General features: G+C 41.5%; 2 protein-coding genes across 3 annotated transcripts in view; both read right to left on the reverse strand.

Annotated features, from left to right (window-relative positions):
* The window catches only part of b3galt1b (UDP-Gal:betaGlcNAc beta 1,3-galactosyltransferase, polypeptide 1b), a 121073-nt gene that overhangs the window by 44626 nt on the left and 64416 nt on the right, over positions 1-12031 (reverse strand). The window lies entirely within an intron of this gene.
* The window catches only part of LOC115156373 (xin actin-binding repeat-containing protein 2), a 114266-nt gene continuing 105257 nt past the window's right edge, over positions 3023-12031 (reverse strand). The window contains exon 8 of the mRNA XM_029703846.1: positions 3023-3287. Coding sequence (XP_029559706.1) covers positions 3023-3287 — 265 coding nt within the window. The remainder of the gene's footprint in view (positions 3288-12031) is intronic.

Raw genomic sequence — 12031 nt, forward strand, 5'->3', positions numbered from 1 at the left:
TCCGTTTTGGAATACTGACTGTTCAAACAGCGCGTTTGAAAAATCAGATTTTTGCTGACCTGGCTACACTAGTTGTCATAGTAATGACAGGTGTGTGCGCAGTGGTGTTTAGTTTAGTTTATTTAGTTTAGCAGCTACTCTTGCTGTGGTCCACATAAAACATACAAATACATGACAAAGTACATAACAGTAATAGACAAGAACAACATATGATATTAGATTAAAAAAAATGGAAATAACAAAATGGTGGTGGTGGTGGTTTTTTGGTGTATTGTGATCCTGCGGCTACTGTTTCTCAGTAAAGTATTATGTTTATCCTTAATCACTGAATCCTCATCTGATCTCTTCTCTGCACCTGGGTCCAACCTCACCACGTCATATGTAAATAAGGTATTTCTGTTTTATTTTTTATATATTTGTGAATGTTAACCTGTTTTCGCTTTGTCATTATAGGTTATTGTGTGTTGATTGATGAGGGAAAATAATTGAATCCATTGTAGAATAAGCCTGTAATGTAACAAAATGTTGAAAAAGGGAAGGGGACTGAATACTTTCCGAATGGAGTGTAAATAACTTTAGGCCCTGCCTTTGGTACTTTGGCTTTCCTTGTTATTGCCACAATGTTATGGTCACTACAGCTAATAGGAACTGATATTGCTTTGGATATAATGAACACAAGTGGATGTCACAGATCCAACACTTTTGGTATTCCCTCTAGTTGGTTGAGTGATAACCTGGGTCATGTTACAGGTATTAGTCACAGTAAGAAGCATCCTCTTGAGAGGACAACTAGATCATAACTAGTCAATGTTCTGGTCACCAAGAAAATAAATGTCTCTGTTAGCATCAGAGACAGTTTCCTCTTCATGGCCTATAGTAGCAGTCTAAAAGATGAGGCAGGTGAACCTGCAACCACAGCACTTCTACTTAATTTGTCATGAGATCCTGAGAGCTTTACATGAATATGGCTCTGAATATATACAGTTGAAGTCGCAAGTTTACATGCACATTAGCCAAATACATTTAAACTCAGTTTTCACAATTCCTGATATTTAATCCTAGTAAAAATTCCCTGTCTTAGGTCAGTTAGGACCACCACTTTATTTTAAGAATGTGAAATGTCAGAATAATAGTAGAGAGAATTATTTATTTCAGTTTTCATTTCTTTCATCACATTCCCAGTGGGTCAAATGTTTCCATACACTCAATTAGTATTTGGTAGCATTGCCTTTAAATTGTTTATCTTGGGTCAAACCTTTCGGGTAGCCTTCCACAAGCTTCCCACAATAAGTTGGGTGAATTTTGTCTCATTCCTCCTGAGTCGGGTTTGTAGGCCTTCTTGCTCGCACACACTTTTTCAGTTCTGCCCACAAATGTTCTTTTGAGGTCAGGGCTTTGCGATGGCCACTCCAATACCTTGACTTTGTTGTCCTTAAGCCATTTTGCCACAACTTTGGAAGTATGCTTGGGGTCATTGTCCATTTGGAACACCCATTTGCGACCAAGTCTTAACTTTCTGACTGATGTCTTGAGATGTTGCTTCAATATATCCACATAATTTTCCTACATCATGACGCCATCTATTTTGTGAAGTGCACCAGTCCCTCCTGCAGCAAGCTCCCCAACAACATGATGCTGCCACCCCCGTGCTTCACGGTTGGGATGGTGTTCTTCGGCTTGCAAGCTTCCCTCTTTTTCATCCAAACATAATAATGATCATTATGGCCAAACAGTTCTATTTTTGTTTCATCAGACCAGAGGACATTTCTCCAAAAAGTATGATCTTTGTCCCCATGTCCAGTTGCAAAGGGTAGTCTGGCTTTTTTAATGGTGGTTTTGGAGCGGTTGCTTCTTCCTTGCTGAGCGGCCTTTCAGGTTATGTCGATATAGGACTCATTTTACTGTGGATATAGATATTTTTGTACCGGTTTCCTCCAGCATCTTCACAAGGTCCTTTGCTGTTGTTCTGGGATTGATTTGCACTTTCGCACCAAAGTAGATTCATCTCTAGGAGACAGAACGCGTCTCCTTCCAGAGCGGTATGACGGCTGTGTGGTCCCATGGTGCTTATACTTGCGTACTATGGTTTGTACAGATGAACGTGGTACCTTCAGGTGTTTGGAAATTGCTCCCAAGGATGAACCAGACTTATGGAGGTCTACAATTCTTTTTCTGAGGTCTTGGCTGATTTCTTTTGATTTTCCCATGATGTCAAGCAAATCCACAGGTACACCTCCAATTGACTCAAATTATATCAATTAGCCTATCAGAAGCTTCTAAAGCCATGACATCATTTTCTGGAATTTTCCAAGCTGTTTAAAGGCACAGTCAATTTAGTGCATGTAAACTCCTGACCCACTGGAATTGTGATACAGTGAATTATAAGTGTAATAATCGGTCTGTAAACAATCGTTGAAAAAATTACTTGTGTCATGCACACAGTAGAACCGACTTGCCAAAACTATAGTTTGTTAACAAGAAATTTGTGGAGTGGTTGAAAAACGAGTTTTAATGACTCCAGCCTAAGTGTATGTAAACTTCCGACTTCAACTGTGTGTGTGTGTGTGTATATATATATACAGCAACACCTCCCCTGCAGATGTTCCTGTCTTTTCTATAGATGTTATATCCTTGTATTCCTATTGCTGTACCATCAAAGGTGCTGTCTAAGTGAGTCTCAGTAATGGGTAATATATGAATTTTTAGCAAAATTACTAAATCTGCAAATTAGCAAATTACTAATCTGATGAATTTTGTTTCTGAATCTACATACTGTATATTTATATGAGCTACAGTAACTTTAACCCTTTCCTAGGTAGCTTATATAAAACTGAACTCTTAATCTAAATAGGTTGTATTTCTAATCATTCTATTTCTGATAATAACAGATTTTTTTTGCAGATTATGTTCAGCAGATGCCTTATCTGGTTTAGCTCGGCTGCAGTAGGGTGCTCTATTCATGCCACTTCTACATAGCTGTCTTGCTGGACTGTTGGTTTCTTCTGATTGGGGTGTTGTCCTGTTAGCATGGGAGGGGGTGGAGCTGGGCCTCTCTGGATAGGGCCTGCTGGTGTAGGGTGGAGCTGGCCTCTTCTGGATAGGGCCTGCTGGTGTAGGGTGGAGCTGGCCTCTTCTGGATGGGGCCCGATGGTGTAGGGTGGAGCTGGCCTCTTCTGGATAGGGCCTGCTGGTGTAGGGTGGAGCTGGCCTCTTCTGGATGGGGCCCGATGGTGTAGGGTGGAGCTGGCCTCTTCTGGAAAGGGCCCGATGGTGTAGGGTGGAGCTGGCTAGGTAAACATTGTTCAAGAGATCAAAGCCTCTAGACAGCTCTTGCTCTGAATAATGTGGAAGGGCACATCGCCATGTGGCAATAGGGTGGACATAGTGATTTTGGTGTTAGGAAATCTTTCTGCAGCTCTGGCTGCCACTTGCTGCATTGCAGGGGCTACATGTCCTCCCATTGCCATCAAATCATTAGTACCTGTGTGAATTATAATATCTTTGGCCCCATTTAATTTGTTGCTTGACAGACTTTTCAAGGCACTTGCTTTCTGATGGAAATGCCAGGAAATAGCAGTTTCCCAGAATGGCTCTGCTGGCACTGGTGCTCTGGGGCTGGGATGTGAGGATCTTGGGGAGGTCTAGTCAGTGCAGGTGTGGGAGGAGGAGTTGTACTGGGTCATAGTTCACTATGAGAAGCAGTGGTACTGCCAGTGAGGGTTGTGGTAGGCTCCATTTGTTATCTTACATGCTGACCAGACAGCCCACGTTGGGTGCGTGAGCGTGGCAAAATAAATGTACACATACGTTACTCATTAATTTCATCCAAACTGCTTCTCCCATATCCTCATTGGATTTAAAGAGCATATACCTACGTGGGTGAACGATGAACGAGGTCAACACTCCAGTCCAGTTGGTGGCGGTAATGCACCTTAAAGTTGGATGCCAACAGCCATAAAAAATCCACAGAAGAAGAGGAATGAACGAGGAGAAAAACAAACTAGGTTTCCCTTTTTTTATCGAGTAACGAACTCACAATTTTTGTATGCCTCAAGATGGGTAAAAATTCCACAAAGGTCCATATGATGTCTCTGTGTTGTAGCAGACGACACCATTCTGTATACTTCTGGCCCTTTGGACACTGTTATTAAACCTCCAGATGAGCTTCAATGCTATACAACACTGCCTCCAACTGCTCTTAAATGCAAGTAAAACTAGATGCATGCTCTTCAACCGATCGCTGCCTGCACCCGCCCGTCTAGCATCACTACTCTGGACGGTTCTGACTTAGAATATGTGGACAACTACAAATACCTAGGTGTCTGGTTAGACTGTAAACTCTCCAGACTCACATTAAGCATTTCTAATCCAAAATTAAATCTAGAATCGGCTTCCTATTTCGCAACAAAGCTTCCTTTACTTTTGCTGCTAAACATACCCTCGTAAAACAGACTATCCTACCGATCCTTGACTTCGGAGATGTCATATACAAAATAGCCTACAACACTCTACTCTGCAAATTGGATGTAGTCTATCACAGTGCCATCTGTTTTGTCACCAAAGCCCCATATACTACCCACCACTGCGACCTGTATGATCTCATTGGCTAGCCCTCGCTTCATATTCGTTGCCAAACCCACTGGCTCCAGGTCATCTATAAGTCTTTGCTAGGTAATGCCCCACCTTATCTCAGCTCACTGGTCACCATAACAACACCCACCCGTAGCACGCGCTCCAGCAGGTATATTTCACTGATTATCCCCAAAGCCAACTCCATGTTTGGCCACCTTTCCTTCCAGTTCTCTGCTGCCAATGACTGGAGCGAATTGCAAAAATCACTGAAGCTGGAGACTTATATCTCTCTCACTAACTTTAAGCATCAGCTGTCAGAGCAGCTCACAGATCACTGCACCTGTACACAGCCCATCTGTAAATAGCCCACCCAACTACCTCATCCCTATATTGTTATTTATTTTTTGCTCCTTTGCACCCCAGTATCTCTACTTGCACATCATCTTCTGCACATCTCTCACTCCAGTGTTAATGCTAAATTGTAATTATTTCGCCACTATGGCCTATTTATTGCCTTACCTCTCTAATCTTACTACATTTGCACACACTGTATATAGATTTTTCTATTGTGTTATTGACTGTACGTTTGCTTATTCCAAGTGTAACTCTGTCGCACTGCTTTGCTTTACTTTTGCCAGGTCACAGCTGTAAATGAGAACTTGTTCTCAACTGGCCTACCTGGTTAAATAAAGGTGGTTAAATAAAAATATATATATATGCATTTCAGGTAAAATAAGAACCCAATGTTTATTTTCCAGGACAAATTAGCTAGCAACTACAAGCTAGCTAAATGTCCATGAATGTTTTGTTTGTGTTCCAAAATGAATATAAGTTGGTTCACAGTTGGTTGTGGTATTTCAACATGCGTGTCACGAACACGTCTGATGGGGATAGACAAAATCAACACGAGCACGACGGCGCACGGAGACACGTGCACGGAACCGCTCTGGTCAGCATGTTACAGTGTGGATGGGGCTGTCTCTGTGTTGCAGCAATTCTATGACAGCTCCTCCCTGATGTCAGCTACCTCTTTCCTTATGATGCTCTCGAACGTTGCCAGTTTCCCTCTCAGCTCCTCCTTTTTCCTGCCTCAGAACTGTTCCCTCTACCTCCAGTAGGGAGATGCTCCCTAAAGCCTGGGACAGTTGGGACATCTCTGCTAGGGTGGCTTGGTTAGATATGAGGGTGGGGAGACTTTTGGAATTAACTGATTTCTCATTAGGTCTATATTCTGATTGAAGTGTAGCAGCTAGTGTCATTCTCTTTCAAGGTGTCTGCTAGTTCTTTCAGTGATGGAAACTCATGTGAATAGGATAAGTGCAGCTTCTTGGCCATGAATCATTACGGTGCCATTGTTGTAGGTGTTAATGGCGAAGAGTCGATTATAAGGCTCCTGTTCATTAAATACCAAGATCTATCGACCATTAGTGATTCCACTCTTTCTGACATGGCCAAAGTGCCTACATGCTGCAGAATACCAAGCAGCAGTATGCTCTGTATAGAAGGGCAGGTCAGAGATTGTATTTTTGTCTCCAATTAGGGTATAATCAGGCTAATTGGTGGTGGTGGTGCTTCCTATCACTCAGAAGTTATGTAGCAAGCTAAGGTGACAATGCCTGCCATGGACGTTTCCCAGTTGCTTTGAAAGTTCAAAATCATAGTGTAACACTTTTAAAGCCTCAAAAGATAACATGATCCAGCTTTCAAAACAAGGCCTTTTTGGCTAGCCACAGCTGTTCCAATGTGCATACTAGAATACTACAATGTGTATTGGACCGTAGCCAGTGACAGGACATGGAGATGATATGCTGTGTAGGTGATCCCCACTGTACGGAAGGAATGGGCTGATGGGCTGATGTAGTGGGAAATGGAAAAGATGATAATTACGTTACCCACTTTGTCCTGGAATATTTTATTCATGCATTAGGGCTGCAGGGAATCCCACTGTATGACTGAATAGGCTGACTTGAAGGGCCCTTTTTCCTGGTCTAGTTACACATAGCAGGTACTCTCATCCACCAGCCGGATCTCTCTGTTGATATATGGGGTAGCAATTAGCCTGGGGACGAGGTTAGATATTACTGACAACAAAAATATTGCTATATTTTCAGGGTCAAATTCAGGTGCAATAATTTTGGACTAATTATTGATGGAAATAAATGCGATAAAAAATGGTGTTTTGTAAATCCTGGTGGACTGTAGTAGGATATTGAAATAAAATACATCGCCTACTGTCACGGATCCCCTCTACTGCTGCCCATTCTGTTCACCAGCTCCGGAGGTCTACGTCACCGGCCTTCTAGGTGTCACTGAACTGGATTCATTACCACCAACCCCAGATTGTCTTGTCACCTGGTTCCCATTCCCCCTGATTAGTATGTTATACATGTGCCCTCTGTTCCCCATTGTCCTTGTCGGTTATTGTTACCATGTCCGTTGGTCCAGTGAGTACCTGTGCTGGTGTATCGGCTTCCATGTTACATGCATTTGTGCACTTGTTTTACGGGTCTCGTCCCGTGTATTATTTAGAGGTTTACACCTCGCTCTTTTGTTTGGGTGGAGAAAATAAAACCCCCTATTACGTATTCCTGTGCCTGTCTCCAATCATGAGACAACGTGACACCTACCTGTTATTTGTTAAAGTCTGAAAACAAATTGTGTTAGTCATAATAGAACATCAAAACAGCATTCAGTGGAAGAAAATAAAATGTGCAGCGCAATTAGCCGGCCTCCCGGGTGGCGCGGTGGTCTAAGGCACTGCATCGCAGTGCTAGCTGTGCCACTCCAAACATGGAGTTGGCGACAGGGAGGTCCAGTGGGCAACGCACAATTGGCCCAGCGTCGTCTGGGTTAGGGGAGGGTTTGGCCAGCAGGGATATCCTTGTCTCATCACGCACTAGTGACTCCTGTGGCGGGCCGGGCGCAGTGTATGCTGACCAGGTCGCCAGGTGTACGGTGTTTCCTCCGACACATTGGTGCGGGTGCAGTGCGGGTGCAGTGCGGAAGCAGTGCGGCTAGGTTGGGCTGTGTTTCGGAGGACACATGGCTCTCGACCTTTGCCTCTCCCGAGGCGAAGTAACTACTACCAATTGGGGAGAACAAAAAAAACATGCAATTAGCTAACAGACTAGCTATTTAAGATGGATTACAAAGAGATGGAGAGACAGAAAGATACCAGATATCATTCATAAAAACAACCACTTTTATTGTACTGCATTTTAACAGCAGTGCATTTTTGTAAAGGTATCCTGTATTATTGTGCATGTTTATCTTGCATGCTGTTAACCTAGAACAAATGTTATGAAAGTGAATGTGCACTTTTCAATTGGGTGGACTGCAACTACGAAAACACTGCCATGGCCTGTAGCAAAAGCACTTATAGCATAGGAAATTCTCTAAATTATGGACCATCTCTGATAACTATAGGACCGCAGAGACTGTCCCACATTTCACTTGGAGGTGAAATATTTCACATTTCTATATCACGTCACCTGCCGAATAAAAGCCTCAAATGCCCCCCCCCGTCCTAAAAAAATAGGCCAGAGCGTGTTGTCTTGGTAGTATGCCATGAGACTGTAACTCACTTTGGTGTGCTCTGCCAGCTGTTTGCCAAGTGTGCTAAGCTGAATCATGCAAACCCTACTGAAAGATAACATTACTCCCATTTTAATCATTTTAATGGTTCTAGTATCTTATATGCAATGGGTGCATGGCCCACAAAACACTATACACATGTTTATATAGATTGGTGTCTATTAATTGAGTAGCATTTAGATAACTGGTCAGTAGTTCAATCAGACTTCAGCCAAAAAACACAACTGACATCCCGACCAGATTTCAACCAGTAAAAGACATCTTAATCATGTTGTATGGCCACTGGGGAGATGCTAGCAAGCAACAAGATATGCCAAACAACAGTCTAAAAACCACTTGAGGGAAAAAATAAATCAGATTTCACCATTTAGACACAAGTCACATGCCCAGGAATCGAATTTGTATCTGAAAGGTGGCTTGAGATATCTGATTCCATGTGCTTTCGGGCTGTTCAGACTGCAGGAAAAATAACAGATTCGAATCAGATATGAAAAAAAATTGATTTGATTCACATCTAACTGCCAATGTGAACAAGGCTTTCATGAACCAAATCAAAAACGATGCAACTCAGGAAGTGCAGCCGCCCTTTAATTAAGGTTCAACTCTGAAGTTGGGCTGGGCTTTTAATATATATATGGATGGACCGGTTTGTATTTTTACTTGACCTGCCATAAAGGTATTTCCATGTTAGGTTTGTTAAATGTGATACGTGTGTGTGTAATGTCCGTTTTTACAGTTTACTCTGTTTTAAGTATTTCGCTAAACTATTTTGAACTGTAATGACCAACACAATTCCAGTAAAAATATAAGATTTTAAGAAACACTAACATGTCATGACTATATCTAACCCAATTCCATTTGTTGCCACTATCATGTATCCCAGTGGTGTGCAAACTTTTTGACCCGCGACCCCGAAAAAGGAGTGGTGCAAAACTCGCAACCCCCGCACATGTGAACATGTCCTCACAAACCCTGTGTAAATGTAGCCTGTAATTACAGCCATAAATGGTTACACATTTTCAAAATATAAGATAGGCTACAGAAATAAGATGCATTTGGAGCTGGAAGTCATTCATGTTAGCAGCCAATATCAACTAGGGATATGCAGAATCATGTCACTTCTCTGGAGACCAGAGCAAGCAAAATCATAAGGCTACGTGTAGAGGAGGTTACAGGAACGAATGGAAAGCATGTTCTGTCTGCATTGCACCATCATCACTTTAGAGGGCAGCCTGCCTGCAGAGGCACTGAAACTAGGAAACTGAATTACTCATGAAGCATATTTAGAACTTTTATTATTCAAAAGCATAAAATACTTTTAAATACCGTCAATTTAAAAAAATATATCATGCTATGATATGATATTTTGGCAATATCACCCACTCTTAAAAAAACAACAAAAGATTTTATTTTATGTACAGTACCAGTCAAAAGTTTGGACACCTACTCATTCCTGGGGTTTTCTTTATTTTTTTTATATTTTTCTACATTGTAGAATAATATGGAAGACATCAACACCATGAAATAACACATATAGAATCATGTAGTAACCAAAAAAGTGTTAAACAAATCAAAATATATTTGAGTTTGTTCAAAGTTGCTATCACGTCCTGACCATAGAAAGCTTTTATTTTCTATGGTAGAGTAGGTCAGGGTGTGACAGGGGTTTTGTCTAGTTTAAATTTTCTATGTTGTGTGGTTCTAGTTTCTGTTTTTCTATGTTTTTTTTGGGGGGATGATCTCCAATTACAGGCAGCTGGTCATCGTCTCTAATTGGGGATCATATTTAAGTAGTTGTTTTTCCCACCTGGGTTTGCGAGAGATTATATTTTGAGTTAGTGTATGTTGCACCTCTTCGTCACGGTTTGTTTTGTTTAGTAGTTTATTTGTATTTCTTGCATAGTTTCACAGTTAGTATAAAATGTGGAACGATACACACACTGCGCCTTGGTCTCATTCGTACAACGAACGTGACAGTAGCCACCATTTGCCTTGACAGCTTTGCACACTCTTGGCATTCTCTCAACCAGCTTCATGAGGTAGTCACCTGGAATGCATTTAATTTAACAGGTGTGCCTTGTTAAAAGTTAATATTTCCTTCTTAATGCGTTTGAGACAATCAGTTGTGTTGTGGCAAGGTAGGGGTGGTATACAGACGATAGCCCTATTTGGTAAAAGACCAGTTCAAATAAGCAAAGAGAAATGACAGTCCATCATTACTTTAAGACATGAAGGTCAGTCAATACAGACAATTTCAAGAACTTTGAAAGTTTCTTCAAGTGCTATGATGAAACTGGCTCTCATGAGGACCGCCACAGGAAAGGAAGACACAGAGCTACCTCTGCTGCAGGGGATAAGTTCATTAGTTAACTGCATCTCAGATTGCAGCCCAAATAAATGCTTCAAAGTTCAAGTAACAGACACATCTCAACCTCAACTGTTCAGAGGAGACTACGTGAATCATGCCTTCATGGTCGAACTGCTGCAAAGAAACCACTACTAAAAGGACACCAATAATAAGAAGAGACTTGCTTGGGCCAAGAAACACGAGCAACGGACATTATACCGGTGGAAATCTGTCCTTTGGTCTGAGGAGTCCAAATTCCTTATGAGCTGGTTGAGAGAATGCCAAGCGTGTGCAAAGCTGTCAAGGCAAAGGGTGGCAACTTTGAAGAATCTAAAATATATTTTAATTTGTTTAACACTTATTTGGTTACTACATGATTCCATGTGTTATTTCATAGTTTTGATGTCTTCACTGTTATTCTACAATGTAGAAAATAGTAAAAATAAAGAAATACCCTTGAATGAGAAGGTGTCCAAACTTTTGACTGTTATTGTACTTATGAAAATTAATTGAAATATTTGACAGTTAAAACGATAGCAATTACCACAAAACATTGCAATGGTGGAGGTATTTGCATACTTCTGCACACTATAAACACAGTACACTGTCCCAGTGAAGAGTAAAACAGTGTTTCTGTGTGTGTGTTTTTAAATCAGACAGCCCTTAGCGTCTGCTCCTCTCTCCTGTAGCAGCAGGTCAGGATCCCTACGCGAGCCTGAGCACATGTAAGAGGTAATGTTTGTTTGAGAAGAGAAATCTCCAACCAAACATGCCAAGGCACTGTTATTAACATGGCAGCTGGTGCTTTTGTTGATTGGTCTTTACGCTCGTGTTCTTTCTTCATCACATACAGTATTGGATCTCTGCCGCAGCAGGGGGGAGCGCACAGTCCAATCAAGAGAAAGGGTGTGAGGACCACAGTAATCAGTCCATCGTCTTTTACAGTGAAACAAATCGAGGCTTCATTGTGCTCGTGCAACACTACCATGACTGTCTTATCTTGTCCATTTAATGTAGGTGAATTGCCATGCAATCAATCAAGATATCAATCAATCAAATTGAGTTGAACTAAAGTGTGTATACAATTAAGACGTCAAAGACGGTGAGAAAGCAAACGCTTCCAAACTGTGAAAACGTGTATTAAAATATCAAAGGTGGAGAAAATTGTATCTGAGACAAATGTTTAGCTTCTCCCTGCCTTCTTATCTCCTCAATAACAAGACTTCAAAATGTTCTGTATGGACAGAGTGGACTAAAATCCATCTGTGCCAAATTGATTACAATTTCACAGTAAGGTTATCATGTTCTGCATTCATAATGTCTCCCATCAGGAGGCAGAGCAGAGAGAGGCTCAAGGGCTTTCACAGCAGGCAATGATTCTCTCAGCAGTCGGGTAAAACTGTTATCTGAATGATGTACAATTCTCAATGTCCAATGATGTGCTTAGATGTCCAATGATGTGCTTGGATAATTATGAAAGCAAGTATTCATGCAGAGAGGATATATCTGTTATGTAAA

The sequence above is a fragment of the Salmo trutta genome, chromosome 20 (genome assembly GCF_901001165.1).
Source record: "Salmo trutta chromosome 20, fSalTru1.1, whole genome shotgun sequence".
Taxonomy (NCBI): Eukaryota; Metazoa; Chordata; class Actinopteri; order Salmoniformes; family Salmonidae; genus Salmo; species Salmo trutta.